This window comes from Borostomias antarcticus, assembly GCF_949987555.1.
Source record: "Borostomias antarcticus genome assembly, chromosome: 10".
NCBI lineage: Eukaryota > Metazoa > Chordata > Actinopteri > Stomiiformes > Stomiidae > Borostomias > Borostomias antarcticus.
This window is the reverse complement of record NC_140243.1, coordinates 23,960,121-23,976,889: the sequence shown is the minus strand read 5'-3', so window position 1 is coordinate 23,976,889 and position 16,769 is coordinate 23,960,121. Positions and strand designations below refer to the sequence as shown.

The following is a 16,769-nucleotide window of genomic DNA, read 5'->3' as shown; positions in this document are numbered from 1 at the left end:
GAACCAGGCAGCCTAACAACAGATCTACAGATGAACCAGGCAGCCTAACAACAGATCAAAAGATGAACCAGGCAGCCTAACAACAGATCTACAGATGAACCAGGCAGCCTAACAACAGATCTACAGATGAACCAGGCAGCCTAACAACAGATCTACAGATGAACCAGGCAGCCTAACAACAGGGGATGCGATGGTACTGGATCTGGTGGAGTGGTTGCTCTTGTGCAGTTTCACCTGTCTGTCTGAAGGGTGCGTGCCACGTTCCTTTCGCTGAGATTTCACAAGTACAGTATGAGGGCGATACTCCCTGAGCGCACAAATATTACTCTGTCTGTGGGTATATTGAAATAACAGATGTCTACACAGCTGTGGCCCAACTCAGCTGTGTGTGCCATCATGCAGGGTCAAAGGTCAGTTTGCACCACGCTGACTTTGTCATAATGAAATCAGGACCGTTCTCTGGAGAAGGCGATGGAAAAGATAGGCTTAGTATTTAAAAAAATAAAGCTGAAGGTCTGATGGGTGGACCTCTAAAAGAAAGTGCTTCTTCCAAAAACCCAGAACACACACACACACACACACAGAGTCCAAAAGAACACCTGCGAGTCATCACACTCCGAGTCACATCTTCAAAACTGCCGTATCTCACATCTTATGACCACTTAAAAAAAAAAAAAAAAAATCTCAGGACCTCGACCTTTATTGGCCACACAGTGACCGTGGTTATTACACACAGTGACCGTGGTTATTACACACAGTGACCGTGGTTATTACACACAGTGACCGTGGTTATTACACACAGTGACCGTGGTTATTACACGCGTGAGCAGCGAACAGGTGTCGCTGGTGGAAACTGTTCCCTGCATTTCTCCCAACCAAACCATCCTCCCCCAGGGGCAGCCAGGAGCAGTGGGCAGCCATCGTTCATGGCCCCCGGGGACCAAGTCCAAGTGCTCCCGCTCAAGGACCGGATTGAAGATCTTCTGTTCCTTCTGCGTGTTTTTGTGCGTGGCTGTAAAACAGCGCACCGTAGATAGCGTTTGTCGGGTTGTCACTCCCTCCCTCCCTCCCTCCCTCCCTTACTCCTTTGGATGTTGACCTGCATTTCTCTGTTGGCATTTGGCATCATAAGAGGTCGTAGTCCCAGCACACCAAAATAGGAGGACACCAAAATCAACCTGCTAAACTCCACTGCACAAGTAGAGTCACTCTGAACACCACTGCACAAGTAGAGTCGCGCTGATCTCCACTGCACAATTAGAGTAGTGGTGAAAGCATCGGACTCCCACCCGGGAGATCAGAGGTTCAAGGCCCTGATGGGGGTGATTTGGGGAAACCATACCCACACCTTCTGCTAGCCTGTGGGTTTATTCCAAGCCCCCAGGATTCGAAATCTAAAGTGAAGGCCTATTGAACCGCGCCATCTTGGCTAGATTTGTAGTCTTTTGGCTATTTCCGGTGACTTTTGTACTTGCGCAGTTGAGCTTTTCTGTCCGACGCGCGTCCACGAAAAAGTTCACGTTTATGTGAAATGTAGACGCACGTTCCCGGCTCTCTCGGCTCTCCCCACTTTGATTTAGCAATGAAAACCGGCTTGCATATTAACCTGTTTTTGTCATATATATCCATTGGAGAAATTATTTTTTCATCCAGGCATCTTAGTTTTAACAGGTTAAATATAACTGAACATGTTTTGTTTGCTAGTAGATGGTATTCATTCCGTTCGCGATAACGTTATTGCAGCCAGGCTAAATTCCTCCAGGGAGCCAGTGACCGGCGAGTTGAAGAGCTTCACTCCCCGCCAGCAGGAGCTTTGGCCGCTGCTACCGCATCTCGGATAACCCGCTGAGTTCGTGGCTGCTATTTCACATTCGCCCTTGATCAATCCCAATACCGATCCATGGTAATAATGAATCAATCGTTCAGATCAGATCGGCAGTGCTGCATGCATGTTACAACATCATTGTTAGCTTTATTAACATAACCATAGCCTACATTTATCTCTCTAACGTTAGGCTATCCATCTTACACCAGTCGGCCATTCGATAGCTAGAAGCGGTCAACGCCAACGTTGACTGAAAACACCCAAACATGTCATTTATCCACTTTGGGAAATGACCTTTTTTTAAGAAATATCTTGCGGTCCCTTGAAGCAACAATCCGGAGTGGGTGAAGTTGCTTTGGCCTACACCTCCTCTGGATTGCAACTTCAACTGACAAAGCATTATTTTTTAATAAGAACAGCTCAAATAAATCAGTGTGTTATATTTATGTGATGATGAACATACTGCTGTTGCTCTTTTTTTTGTTAGTTTAGTATACATAGGCTAAGTACATTTTTGTACCAAGACATATTTGTTGCCATCACATTGTTCATTAATTTCACTGTTCTTCCTCATCCCTTTCCCACCCCCTCCTCCTCTCCCTCTTCTCATCCTCCCCAGCCAAACCACTCAGTGGGTCTGTTCTGTGCTCTCATTTTACATATTGTGGATGTAGCTGTCCCAGTGTATGACACACATTTGCTCCATGGCCATGCGTCCCACATTATTGTTTTGTTTTTTAATTATATTTTTATTATCATGTTTTATTATTATAAATAAATACTTTAAAACTACCACTGAAGCTGTCTGTGCAAATTACAGTGTGCCTCCTCTTATCCTCACAGCTCAAGCCATTTTTAGGAGACCAGTTCACACCTCAACCAGACCTGCTGCTGTTTTGGACCTGCTTTAAGCCCTTTTTTTGTGGTGTCTGTTTTCTGTGTGCACTGTCAAGTAAGCCAACCCACCTTCAATGCAGTGCAGCCTCCACACTTGAATGGTTACAGCAGTCTTGTCGTCTACAAGCAACCGTCTCTGGCTTTGCATGGCAATTTAGGTAGTATCATCCGAGTTCTACAAATGCTGTACTTTTTTTGTACTGTAAGTAACCCCTCAATTATTCAATTTTACTGGGGAGCAGTGACCATAGCCTACTTGCCAACCCTCGCTTCCGCGGGAGATTCATACATTTGAACTAGGTTGTGTAGTAGATAGGCTACAATAAATTAGGACAGATGCACATTTACTGAACAGGACAGACAAAAGTCGGACATTAAAAACAATTGCTCCATACACACACACATACACACATATTATATATATATATATATAATGTTTCACATTTAGTTTTAATGCTTTTAATGTCTAATTTGTAATGCTTTTAATGCCCCCCCCCCCCCCCCGCAATTTGGTTTGGAAATGCTCCCTATTTCTGAGGTCCCAAGGTTGGTGAGTATGGCAAGCTATAAGCTATTAATACATCCATGATGGCAAGCCAGCAACGTTCAAGTACCACAAATCCAAATACCACAGGTCTCTCTCTCCCTCTCTCTTTCTCCCTAGGCTACCAGAGCCCATTTAGTAAGCCTAGTGTACAACAAAGCCTCAAAAACAGATACCCTATACATTTTGACACTTTTATTAAACTATTACAACAAACAAAAAAGAAAATATCAGAGGTTTCTGTCAGTCTCCTCCTATTGGCCAGTCTGCACCTCCTCAGTCCCCTCCATGCTGCCCCAGTTTACCTGGAGGACTGGCCCTAATGAATTCCTCGCAGAAGGCAGAACATTGCTGCTCCTAGGAACGTAACTCCCACAGAAAGGACTATTTTAGCCGAGGTCTTAGCTGAGAAGTCCCAGAACCCGCCGGTCTTCTTCTGTGCACCGCTGTCCAAAGCGCTGACCCTTGTCGGTGTTTCGATCATGGGGATGACCAGGGCTACTCTCGTCTTCTGCTGGGCGTTGGTGTTCTTTGACGCAAAGGTCTTAGCTAACAGGTCCCAGACCCAGAACATGCTGGTCTCCATCTGCTGGGCGTCGGGCGTCTCTGTCCCCGTTTGAAGACCAGCAAAGCGGCCGTCGTCATGGTCCAGTAAGTGGCAGTCGTGGGTGATGAAGACGCGGTCCGTTCTAGTGGGCGGAGAGGCAGCCCACTGGTCAGGCACATTGAGAGACATCAGGGTCTCTCTGAAGGCCTTGATGTCCGAAGGATCGATCTTGGCCGCAGCCACCAAGAGAGCAACTCCAATGAGAAGCTTTAAATGCCGAAAAGCCATCAGGAAAGTCTGAAATGTTCACAGGAAATTAATGGTGAATGCACTCCAGGAGGAGACGGAATGTGTGATGGATCTTTACTTATTTGCTGTCTTTTATATGGCTATGATTGTTCTATGATGTCATAGATGAAAGCTGTGGAATCATCATTGAATGATCATCAGCATTAATTGTGCGTGTGTTCTATTAATACATCCATGGCTATGAAGCACAGCTTAAGCAGCTGCATTGGTTTCCACGGTGACGTGTCTCCTGAGGCGTGACTTGACCAATCAGGGGCCTCATTTATCATTGAGGTACGCCTTTTTTTACACGGTCTTTTCCGAGATTTCTGGCGTACGCACTCTTCCGCCCCAACAACGCGATCTATCAACCAAAAAGGGCGTATATTTAGTCGCCCTTTTACCAAGCTTTTACCAAGGATTCGAAATCTAAAGTGAAGTTTACGACTAACGTTAACGACGTTGACCGCTTCTAGCTATCGAATGGCCGACTGGTGTAAGATGGATAGCCTAACGTTAGAGAGATAAATGTAGGCTATGGTTATGTTAATAAAGCTAACAATGATGTTGTAACATGCATGCAGCACTGCCGATCTGATCTGAACGATTGATTCATTATTACCATGGATCGGTATTGGGATTGATCAAGGGCGAATGTGAAATAGCAGCCACGAACTCAGCGGGTTATCCGAGATGCGGTAGCAGCGGCCAAAGCTCCTGCTGGCGGGGAGTGAAGCTCTTCAACTCGCCGGTCACTGGCTCCCTGGAGGAATTTAGCCTGGCTGCAATAACGTTATCGCGAACGGAATGAATACCATCTACTAGCAAACAAAACATGTTCAGTTATATTTAACCTGTTAAAACTAAGATGCCTGGATGAAAAAATAATTTCTCCAATGGATATATTTGACAAAAACAGGTTAATATGCAAGCCGGTTTTCATTGCTAAATCAAAGTGGGGAGAGCCGAGAGCCGGGAACGTGCGTCTACATTTCACATAAACGTGAACTTTTTCGTGGACGCGCGTCGGACAGAAAAGCTCAACTGCGCAAGTACAAAAGTCACCGGAAGACCAGAAAAGCTCAACTGCGCAAGTACAAAAGTCACCGGAAGACCAGAAAAGCTCAACTGCGCAAGTACAAAAGTCACCGGAAGACCAGAAAAGCTCAACTGCGCAAGTACAAAAGTCACCGGAAGGCCAGAAAAGCACAACTGCGCAAGTACAAAAGTCACCGGAAATAGTAAAATGACTACAAATTTGCCAAGATGGCGCGGTTCAATAGGGCTTCATTGTTGATAGCGGTCAGTGAATGGAGTGACTGTATCCAGTTCTATTAATACATCCATGGTTTATTCCTACGTTTACCTTCAGCCTTTCCATCCCTCTCCCTCCCTCCTTTCCATCCCTCTCCCTCCCTCCTTTCACTCCCCTCTCCCCTTTTTTTGGAAGTACGGGAGAGATTCCATAGGAACAAAACCATTATGACATCCTGCTCTTTCAAGTTCCTCAGTAGTGTAGTGGATGAAGTGAGATCAGGGTTTAAGGATGAACCTGTTTGATTCCTAACTTTAGCCACAACCTTTCTTCCTCTCCTCTCTGCCCCCTTTTCTCAGACGGACGGGAGAGATCCCATGGGAACAAAACATTTATTTTAGGAAATGTACAGTGTGTTTTGCAGATGAATTAACTGTGTCAAACTGATTGCAGAAACTGGGTGACCAATTAAGTGACCAATTACAAGTCCCATTGATATACTGGACTTGTGCTTGCTGTTATGTTTCTCTGTGTATGCAACTCTGTGTTTTGTTTTCTCCTCCTCCTATACTCGGTCCCACTTGCAGATTCCTGAGTTGATCTAGTTATAATTAATATAATTCAAAGCATTTTAATAAATATGAGCATTGTGATTTGTCATTTGTGTTTGTCACTGGATGTTATAGAAGCTATGTAAAAATGTGGTTACATGGTGGTGCTATGTCAGTTATTGAATTTATGTGCACTAATTGAACATTTGAAATACTCCTGTTTTGAAATTATACCTTCAGTATAGGTGTCTCAGTAATTACCCATTATATATTAGGCTATACTTTGCATGTATTTACCAGGTAAATGTTTAGTTATTGGGGGACTATGAAAGGAAGGGTTACCAAATTTTTTTAAATTTTAGGTTAATTTAGCAATAGAAATCCATAAGCCAAGGGCCAATGGACCTAGGATATAAACAATAAACTACTGGTGGAATGGTGGTGGAGCAATAGAGGGAGCATTTCGGATTACTAGTGGGCCGCTGTCCCTGACGCTAATAATCCACCAGAGGTCCGCTTGCCATTCAATGTGCAAATGGCCAGGAACCCACCAGCGGATTCGGCCGGAGGTCCGTCCAGCTCGTCCATCGGGGACCTGCTGTAGGTCCACTAGCCTTGTGTTATCTGGGTTTATCCCTTAGCTTTGTCCAGAAACAGAAGTTGAACCAATTGCAGCAAAATAGCTAATATTACAGGAATCATCAGTGTAACTGCTTTAGCCACTGACCGCTACCATTAATGTTATGGAAGCTGCTGCTAGTTGTTGTGAGCTCATGAGCTAACTGGCTATCCCACTCTTAGTGTGCTGGATTAGCATTGGAACTGATGTGTCCAGGCGACAAGACCTATCTTAATTTATCAGACATTATTTCATGTCATTTCAATTCACAGCTATTTCAGTGGCATGACTAGCTTCCGTCCTACCAGTCCTGAACAGAAACAAGCCAGCCAGGCACATAAGCCAGGCTTGACCTGGCCTGGTTAGTTAATATGTAATTGGGTAAACTTACTGATTGCTACAATATGCATTGATATACTTGCATTTGGAAATGTAGCTTGACTGGCTACAATAACCAAGTTTCAATATGAATGTGATAGTCATGAATGATAAAACACATTTAAACCAGTTATTTTCCCATTATTGCGATCACGGTCTGATGTGTGTGGTGTCAGGTGAAGACAGTTCCAACCAGCTGCTAGCTGGTGGTTTTGAACACAAAGACATCTCCAGGCCCTGTAGGTGCAGTAGAAGAGAGAAGTTACCTGGCTTTACTCTTTCTTGTTTTATTTCATTTTCATCTATTCAACAAGATTGCCGACTGAGCAACAAAATATATACCAGTGTAGACCAGTATACAGTATCTTCTATATACCAGTATATCTGTGCTCCTCCGTGTGTGTGTGTGTGTGTCCAGTACATAAGTGTTTATCAACAATGAAACAGACATGTTGGCTGTTCGCTGTAGTGTGTTCAGAGTTCAGAGTCCTGTCTCAGCTAAAGCCCGGAGGTTCCAGTTCTGTAGTCCATATCTCCTGACCTGTCCTGCTGCTCGTCCCCCCGGGGACACTTCTACCGTGTGACACCGGACTCTGACTCGGGACTGTACGGAGTAGAGTGACCTCACACAGTCTTGGGGCGGGCGGTTGAGAACAGCTGACCCTTTTCTTCACAGTCTCAGAGTCTAGAAAAAGCAGTCTGGGTTGGGAAGGGAGGGAGGGAGGGAGGGAGCGTTGGTGGTGGTAGTGTTGGTGGTGGGTGTGTGTGTGTGTGTGTGGGGGGGGGGGGGGTAGGTGTCTGTCTTGCAGGTGGGGGGGCGCAGGGCTTGGTCAGCGCCAGTCTCCCTCCATGACCGCGGTCCAGTTTCACTGACCAGTATCCACTCCCTTTCCTTTCACCCGTCCTCCCTCCTCCTCCTCCTCCTCCTCCTCCCTCTCCCTGTGCACCAGCTGGTCCAAGCAGAGTGAAGCTGCCCCCTAGTGGCTAACCCTGGTCCAGTTCCTCCTCTCTCCTTGTCCATAGTTGGGGGTTAGATCCCAGGACCAGGTCTGCTAATCCCAGATCAGCTCCTAGGGGAAGGGGGAGTGGGGGGCAGCTCCACCCCCCGGAGCTAGTGCGCGGGGCCCCGCCCCTGGCCCATCATCTTGAGGCGGGATTGGTCGATGACGTCCAGCAGGTTCTTGGCGTCCACGGCCAGCGCGTGGGCGGCGGTCAGCATCTGCTTCTTGTAGTCCTGCTGCAGCGAGGTCATCACGTACTGCTGCGCCAGCTTCATCTTGTTGATGAGCTCCGCCAGGTCAGAGTTCAACAGCTTCTGGGCCATCTCGATCTGTCGGGACACGGAGGGGGGAGTTAGAACGCGCCAACGCAAATATGGCGTACGATTCGGATCGAGATGGAAGAACGCTTCCGCAAGACTTCAATTAGACAGTTTATTAGATTAGATCAAGATTAATTGACAGATTAAATTGAGATTGACGTCAATCCGCCGGCTGTTATCTGTAGATAGTAATGATGGCTGATAGTGGTGACAGCTGTACAGTACATATGGACATACAGTGTAAGCAGTGTGAGAGAAGTGGAATGCTTTGGCCACTTGTGGGCGCTACCTCTCTGTGAGTGCTGGCCGGGAGCTGAGGGATGGTCTCGTCCACGGTGGCCAGTAACGTCCTCAGAGCCAGACCCACATCCTGTAACACACACACACACACACACACACACACACACACACACACACACACACACACACACACACACACACTATATGAAGTACTATAACACACTATAGCTGGGTTGTGGTAAGGGATTAACGCCACCAACAACACGGCAGTATGTAAATTCTGCGTTATGAGCCTGCTACGCGCTACAGTAGCTACAAGGGAAAATTCTGTCTGCCTGGTAAAATTCTGCTTCAGTCTCAGGGTTTGTGGGTCTGGGTACCCATAAGGCCATAGAAGAATGTGTTATTATCATTAGACGTCCCTCAGGGCTTCATCTCACGCTGCTGAGCTGGGAGGGGAACCGCGGGTCTCCTACCTTCACCATGGGGACGTACTCCTCCGGGGGCGCCGGCTGAATCTTACTGGACATCTCGATGACGGCTTTGACCAATCCCGTCACGTTTTCATACACCTTGTCGTTGGAGCGGTCCAGGTTTGCCGTGGGGGGCGGGCTGATCTCCTGGGGCTGAAGCTAGACCAATGGGAGGAGAGCGCGGTGAGACGGCGCGTCGACAGCGAGCATTACAAAAACCACACGCCGAAAAAAATCAAGTGGTACTTCTCTACTCTCACCAGTAGATGGCAGTAGGAGTACACTTCAGAGATTGACAGTGAGTGATGCTAGTTAAATCTCGACAGTGGAATTGAAAACAAACAGCTATGGAGTCAGATTCCATTCTGGGAAGTCGGTGTGTTAGTTTAAGGGATCGAGTGGCTGTGTGAGATTACAGGAACGCAGGACAGACAAGGACATGTATGCATGATGCGGTCACACAGACACGGCTAGGATCACGAGGAAGCAGGAGGTCGGACTCCTATGGGCTCTCTATGGGTTAGTACAGGACGCTGGGCTGTCAACACAAGACAACGGTGGTTTGATGTAACAGTGTCGGCTCACATCGTTGCGACTACACAGACACACGCAGACGTATGAGTGCGCACATGACCGCTAACACAGAAGCACACCACGCTCACACACACACACACACACACACACAAACGCACACACACAGAGTGTCCTTACCCTCCAGGGCTATACGACAACAAGGCAGAGAGTGGGAGGAGCACAGAGGAAGAGAGAGAGAGAGAGAGAGAGAGAGAGAGGGAGGCAGAGAGAAGAGAGACGATTAATGCCACAAGCGTCACACAAACACATGCATCAACGCCAGACGGCAAGATCCTAGTTTGTAAAAACGCACGCCGAGACTCATTTTCACCACAGGAAAGATGCCGCTCTGGTGTTGCTTGCTATAATACGACGCACATGCACAGACGCACGCTAAGATAGGTTTATCAGGTCACATGTAGTGCCATTCTAGTGCTGGTACTGGGCTGGCGGCCATGTTAGCGTGCTTGAAGCTCGTCTCCGCCTCTACACACCAGCTCATCCGGGCTGCGCTCTACCCAACGCCCGCCAGCAGGACACTGTCCCCAGGTCCCAGAGACAGAGAACCACTGCTCCTGCAGCAGGACACTGTCCCCCGGGTCCCAGAGACAGAGAACCACTGCTCCTACAGCAGGACACTGTCCCCCGGTCCCAGAGACAGAGAACCACTGCTCCTACAGCAGGACACTGTCCCCCGGGTCCCAGAGACAGAGAACCACTGCTCCTACAGCAGGACACTGTCCCCCAGGTCCCAGAGACAGAGAACCACTGCTCCTACAGCAGGACACTGTCCCCCGGGTCCCAGAGACAGAGAACCGCAGCAGAACGGCGATATTCCCCGGGAGCTGTTGACGAGGCGTGGTGTTTCCATCGCAGGCCTGGAGGTGTGTTCAGGAGGGCTTAAAGTAGAGGTGGGGGCGGGCTAACAGCTGGGAGTGCTTTAGCTGAGGTCTACTGTAGCAAAACCTAGACCAGGGACCGGGCTGTGTGTGTGTGTGTGTGTGTGTGTGTGTGTGTGTGTGTGTGTGTGTGTGTGTGTATGTGTGTGTTTGTGTGTGTGTGTGTGTGTGATTTCATAGGGACGGTGTGAAGCTGCTCTAGGCTCGTCCTGTTTGCAGTACAAGGAGATAGACAGTGAGGTTTGTTTTGATTCTTCCTACCCTGTTTTCTGAGCGTGAAAGTACAGTAAGTGGTTGAAATACAGTAAGACAGTAAAAACACTATAACAGCCAGATCCTATGACACATTCTAGCAGCAAAGACAGTTAGTGGTGTTTTGGATGCAATTGAAGTGCAAGTGAACATTTCTGTTGTGTTTTGAGTTCACATTGAATACAATACACATGCAATATAACCGGACAAAATAGTTCTAAGACATTTGAAACATGTTTTAGTTCTGGGTGTATGAATGTAGAGATTCAGGTACGGTAGGTGTGCAATGTCTGTGTGTCAGCGCGTGTATGTGTGTATGCAATGTGTGCAAATGAGTGTGTGACAGAGTGTGTGTGCGCATGTGAGTGTGTGTGTGTGTGTGTGTGTGTGTGTGTGTGTGCGCATGTGTACCTTGACCCCCTCGTTATAGCTGTCCACAGGGTTGAGACAGGCCAGATTGCCCAGGTGGCTGGGGGCCCCTGGTCGGGGGGGCTTCTTAGGGGGGGCTACATGTTCTGGAGGGAGCCAGGACAGACACAGCACTGTTATACATACGCTAGACTTCACAACACACACACAGAGAAAACCAACACAGCGTTTCCTACAGGGAGGAGGGTGCATGTCAGCATGATAAAACCGTTACTCTCATCACATGCTCACAGGGGCAGCTCTGGTACAATGGCGGCAGCAGAGACTACAAGGACCCCAGCAGAGACTACAAGGACCCCAGCAGAGACTACAAGGACCCCAGCAGAGACTACAAGGACCCCAGCAGAGACTACAAGGACCCCAGCAGAGACTACAAGGACCCCAGCAGAGGGCCGTGAGTCCCGGTGAGACAGGGTCGATGATGCTGTGTGTGGGGGTCCAGCCGGGTGAGGGTGGGTGGGGGCAGGGGAGGCTCACAGCAGAGCAGGGTGCATTTGATTTGGACTTCAGGACCGATCCATTGGTTTAATTTGTACTGGGTAGACTAAATCAGTCAATAGTGTATTTTTGAAGATGGTATTTGAGCGAGGCCTGTGTCCCGTTCCCCCAGAGTCTGACCCCGTTCCCCCAGAGTCTAAACCCGTTCCCCCAGAGTCTAACCCCGTTCCCCCAGAGTCTGACCCCGTTCCCCCAGAGTCTAACCCAGAGTCTAACCACGTTCCCCCAGAGTCTGACCCCGTTCCCCCAGAGTCTAACCCAGAGTCTCACCCCGTTCCCCCAGAGTCTCACCCCGTTCCCCCAGAGTCTAACCCCGTTCCCCCAGAGTCTGACCCCGTTCCCCCAGAGTCTAACCCCGTTCCCCCAGAGTCTAACCCCGTTCCCCCAGAGTCTAACCCTGTTCCCCCAGAGTCTAACCCCGTTCCCCCAGAGTCTAACCCCGTTCCCCCAGAGTCTAACCCCGTTCCCCCAGAGTCTAACCCCGTTCCCCCAGAGTCTAACCACGTTCCCCCAGAGTCTAACCCCGTTCCCCCAGAGTCTGACCCCGTTCCCCCAGAGTCTAACCCCGTTCCCCCAGAGTCTCACCCCGTTCCCCTAGAGTCTCACCCCGTTCCCCTAGAGTCTAACCCCGTTCCCCCAGAGTCTAACCCAGAGTCTAACCCAGAGTCTAACCAGGCTTGAACCACAAGGGAGAGTGAGCACTGAACACAATCCCAGAGTTTAGAGTCCGTAATTACTACCTCAGCGTCACATGGGCGTGCATGCGGGCGGGCGGGGGCAGTACCTGGTTTGCCAACAGGCTGGTAGATGTGCTGGTTTCCTGTCTGCACAAACAAACACACACAAACACACAAGTGGTTAGAAACAGACGAGGATCCCACCATGTTATTTCCAGTGTTCTAATTTTGTCGCATGTCCCCATTGCTTTCTGCGTTGTTGCGGTCCGTCCACACCGACACCCAAAATACTTAGATGAGCGCATGCACGCGCACACACACACACACACACACACACACACACACACACACACACAGCTGCACTAGTATGACGAAAATGTATAACTGTGATTATTTTGCCTAATACTGTAATTGTTAAATGGGCTGGTGCCAGTATCTGTGCTTCAAGGTCCACTTGACACAGAATTTTGTGCTAAAATTAGCATTCAAATCTATTCATAATTACTCTCACCATGAACAACTTGAGGTAGGAATTTGTGATTTTTAATGCAGCAGGCGTTGATTAACGCGAAAGCATTAATTGTGGCCTTTCGCAATATCGCAGAGGCCAAAATCGCGCTAACAAATAATACATAATTATAAAACACACACAAACACACACACACAAATTTGACAAGACCACAACAAAAAAGGGGGAGGACACACAGCATACAATAACACATTCAAAATATTTATGTTTGACAACTCTGCTGTTTTCAGAGCTACAGTGTTAGTTACCCTCCATTTCACTCTCCACTTGGTTTAACTCAGGTCAACTCCCAACTTTCACACCAAGCATACTAAGCTATGTGTTTTCCTTGCATATAATTACGACACAGCTACCTACACTTGTCTAGCTCTGGAACTCCAGTTTGGGTTCTGCTAATTGCCCAGTAAATTGGAGTAGCTGGTATGACAGCAGCTTTAATGTGGCTGGTGTTGGTAGGCTGGACTGGGCTGGGCTGGGCTGGGCTGGGCTGGGCTGGGCTGGGCTGGGCTGGACTGGACTGGACTGGACTGGACTGGACTGGACTGGACTGGACTGGACTGGACTGGACTGGACTGGACTGGGCTGGGCTGGGCTGGTCTCATCTAACCAGACAGATATGAGTCTCATCTAACCAGAGATATGAGTCTGATCTAACCAGAGAGATCAGACTCAGACTAACGTTCCTTTGACACCAGTACCCGTTTATTTGGCTCGTCTTTGCTTGTTTAAATGGAGTTTAGACTGAGCACACTGATGAACATTACTGTAAATATGCTGTTATTAGCCAGCCAGCTAGTGTTCAGATGTTGGTGTCTCGGTGCTATTAGCCAGACCGCTAGTGTTCAGATGTTGGTGTCTCGGTGCTATTAGCCAGCCAGCTAGTGTTCAGATGTTGGTGTCTGGGTGCTATTAGCCAGCCAGCTAGTGTTCAGATGTTGGTGTCTGGGTGCTATTAGCCAGCCAGCTAGTGTTCAGATGTTGGTGTCTGGGTGCTATTAGCCAGCCAGCTAGTGTTCAGATGTTGGTGTCTCGGTGCTATTAGCCAGCCAGCTAGTGTTGAGATGTTGGTGTCTGGGTGCTATTAGCCAGCCAGCTAGTGTTCAGATGTTGGTGTCTCGGTGCTATTAGCCAGACAGCTAGTGTTCAGATGTTGGTGTCTGGGTGCTATTAGCCAGCCAGCTAGTGTTCAGATGTTGGTGTCTGGGTGCTATTAGCCAGCCAGCTAGTGTTCAGATGTTGGTGTCTCAGTGCTTTTAGCCAGCCAGCTAGTGTTCAGATGTTGGTGTCTCGGTGCTATTAGCCAGACAGCTAGTGTTCAGATGTTGGTGTCTCGGTGCTATTAGCCAGACAGCTAGTGTTCAGATGTTGGTGTCTCGGTGCTATTAGCCAGCCAGCTAGTGTTCAGATGTTGGTGTCTCGGTGCTATTAGCCAGCCAGCTAGTGTTCAGATGTTGGTGTCTCGGTGCTATTAGCCAGACAGCTAGTGCTCAGATGTTGGTGTCTCGGTGCTATTAGCCAGACAGCTAGTGCTCAGATGTTGGTGTCTCGGTGCTATTAGCCAGACAGCTAGTGTTCAGATGTCGGTGTCTCGGTGCTACGGGATCATCCTGAACTAAGTGTGTTCCACCAGTGAAAACGCCCGGAGCAAATCTCTCCATCTCCCTCTTCCCTGCCATGCTGTTATCAGGATCCAACGGGTCCCCGGATGACGTGTGTGTGAATCTGTTGACCCCCTGACCTCTGACCCTCCATGGTCCAGGTCACATCCTGTACAGAAGCAGTCCCCTGGGCGCTTAGTTAAACACGCAGACGGCTGAATCAACCCAACACTGTTTATACAGTAACAAACTCCCGGCTCACTCACACTCATCTGCCTAGTGGACAGGTGACCTAGGATTGTTCTTATACTCGACGGCGAGCATAAAATGTGGAAAAACCAAAAAACTCACACGCTTAACATTTGAAACTGAACACTGTAACCCAACGCCTCCCCTGGCGCCAGGCATTACGGGGTGTCACAACAAGCCGAGACACACAGAGACGTAAAAAGAAGCGATTACTACACCATCTCCTACAGTAAGCCTTCTCTGAGAAGAAACGCTATCCTCTATCCTGCTTGAGTGACAGACCGTGAGGAGCACGGAAAGAGAGAGAGCTAGGGGGAGGGGCGAGGGAGGAGACCTCCGACTGTAAGTCCAGAGTCTGGAGACGTCCAGGTTGGACGAGGAGTAAGAGACAAGAGAGTAAGAGACGGGGAGACTCACTGTTCCTTGGAGAGAACAATCCTCCCGCTCCAAGCTTCCTCTGGAGTTCCTCGACTCCGGCTTCTGGAGAGGGAGAGGAGAGAGAGAAAGAGAGAGAGAAAGAGACAGAGAGAGAGAGATTGAGAGAGAGAGAGAGAGAGAGAGAGACAGGGAGAGACAGAGGAAGACAAAAGGGTAGAGACAGGATAAAAAGAGAGAGAGAAAACTGCTGGTCAGATACTTCGACATCTCAAGAGATCAATTCATTAACTGAATCTTTTAAAAACAATCAACACATTTCCATTCACAAATACCTCTCTGACTACCTTTAAAAACAGAGGTCCTGTTGCTAATGCAGAGTAACGTGCAAAGTCAAACTCCACCTACAGTCGAGGGAAAACGCCCAAAAAGCAGGACATATCCGTATTTGCATCGTTTACGTAAACTGACTATATCTCTTTAATATCAATAATTCCAGAGCAGAGTACTTTGAATATCATGGTGGATGTTGGCTCTGATCTCACCAATTCCATGCCAACAAAACAGCCTGCAGTCAAACAACAAGCACTGACACCTGAAAGTGAAATCATCTGATCAGCATTCTAACGCCAGCCAGTCCAGCCGACCCTCGCCATACACACATCACACCTTGGCACCTACAGGGCACCGTACCGCATATCCACCGTGTGGGAATTCGCACAACGCCGTAAAACCCCGGGTACCGCGCGTAAAAACTCTTGTTTCTCGTAAAAAGGAACAATGAGACATAGTATTTCGGAGTCCCAGTTCTGCTCCGTCAGCAAACTTCTCGCACCTACAGCCCTGCGGTCGCCACGCCGACCAATCCGTGCCTGCGGAACTATTTGCCGTCAAACACCCCCCGCCGCCCCCCCCCAACACACCGTACACACACCCACACCCACCGACTCCTACGTCCACATACCGCACACACACCTCTCCCCCATGCCGACCGCCCCTCCCACCCTCCCGTACCAGTCTTCCCAGACAGGACTTGAAGACCTGCATCCTCGGGGCTGGTCTCTGTTCCCTGGGTCTCTGTCTCTGTCTCTGCCTGTGTGTGTCTGTGGGCATGAAGCTGGAGAGGGCGGCGAGCAGGTCCATCAACGGGATGACGGGCTACAACTCCACACTTCCTGTCTGAGAAACGCTTATATCTGCCTGCCTGACTGACTCACACGCAGAGAGAGAGAGAGAGAGAGAGGGAGAGAGAGAGAACACCAGCTAGCTGCCTATCTTTTCATCTGCCTATCCCTCTCCCCTCCCTCCTACTCCCTCTCTCCATCTCTCCCTCCCTCGGATTCTCTCTCCTCCCTTCTTGGCGGCCCCTCCCCCTGGGTGGAAGTGTGTACGGGCGTCCGGGGTGGGATAAAAACATGCACTCAGCCTACTCAGCTTTCCAGCAAAGATCATTTGGCTTTTCACCGGCTGTGGGTCAGAGCGAGTTTACCATACTTCATGGTTCATAGAGAGACACAAACCTATCATTAGCCAGGAATTCACTCTAGCCACACCTGGGTCACACACACACACACACACACACACACACACACACACACACACACACACACACACACACACACACACACACACACACACACACACACAAACATAAAAAAAAACACAACTGAAAGAAGCCCGTAGACAGCTCTGCCAAAGGAAAAGCTGCAAAATATGAAAGAAAAACAAAGTATTTCCACTCTCTCCCTTTCC

The 16,769-nt window shown here is 48.7% G+C and overlaps 1 protein-coding gene across 1 annotated transcript in view; it reads right to left on the bottom strand.

Annotated features, from left to right (window-relative positions):
* Positions 1–7,195: 7,195 nt before the first annotated feature.
* Positions 7,196–16,769, bottom strand: part of ptk2ab (protein tyrosine kinase 2ab) — a 51,094-nt gene continuing 41,520 nt past the window's right edge. Inside the window, 6 exon segments of the mRNA XM_084443762.1 lie at positions 7,196–8,234; positions 8,515–8,595; positions 8,942–9,097; positions 11,074–11,177; positions 12,374–12,413; positions 15,060–15,122. Of these exon segments, the coding sequence (XP_084299888.1) occupies positions 8,016–8,234; positions 8,515–8,595; positions 8,942–9,097; positions 11,074–11,177; positions 12,374–12,413; positions 15,060–15,122 (663 nt within the window). The 3' untranslated portion in view covers positions 7,196–8,015.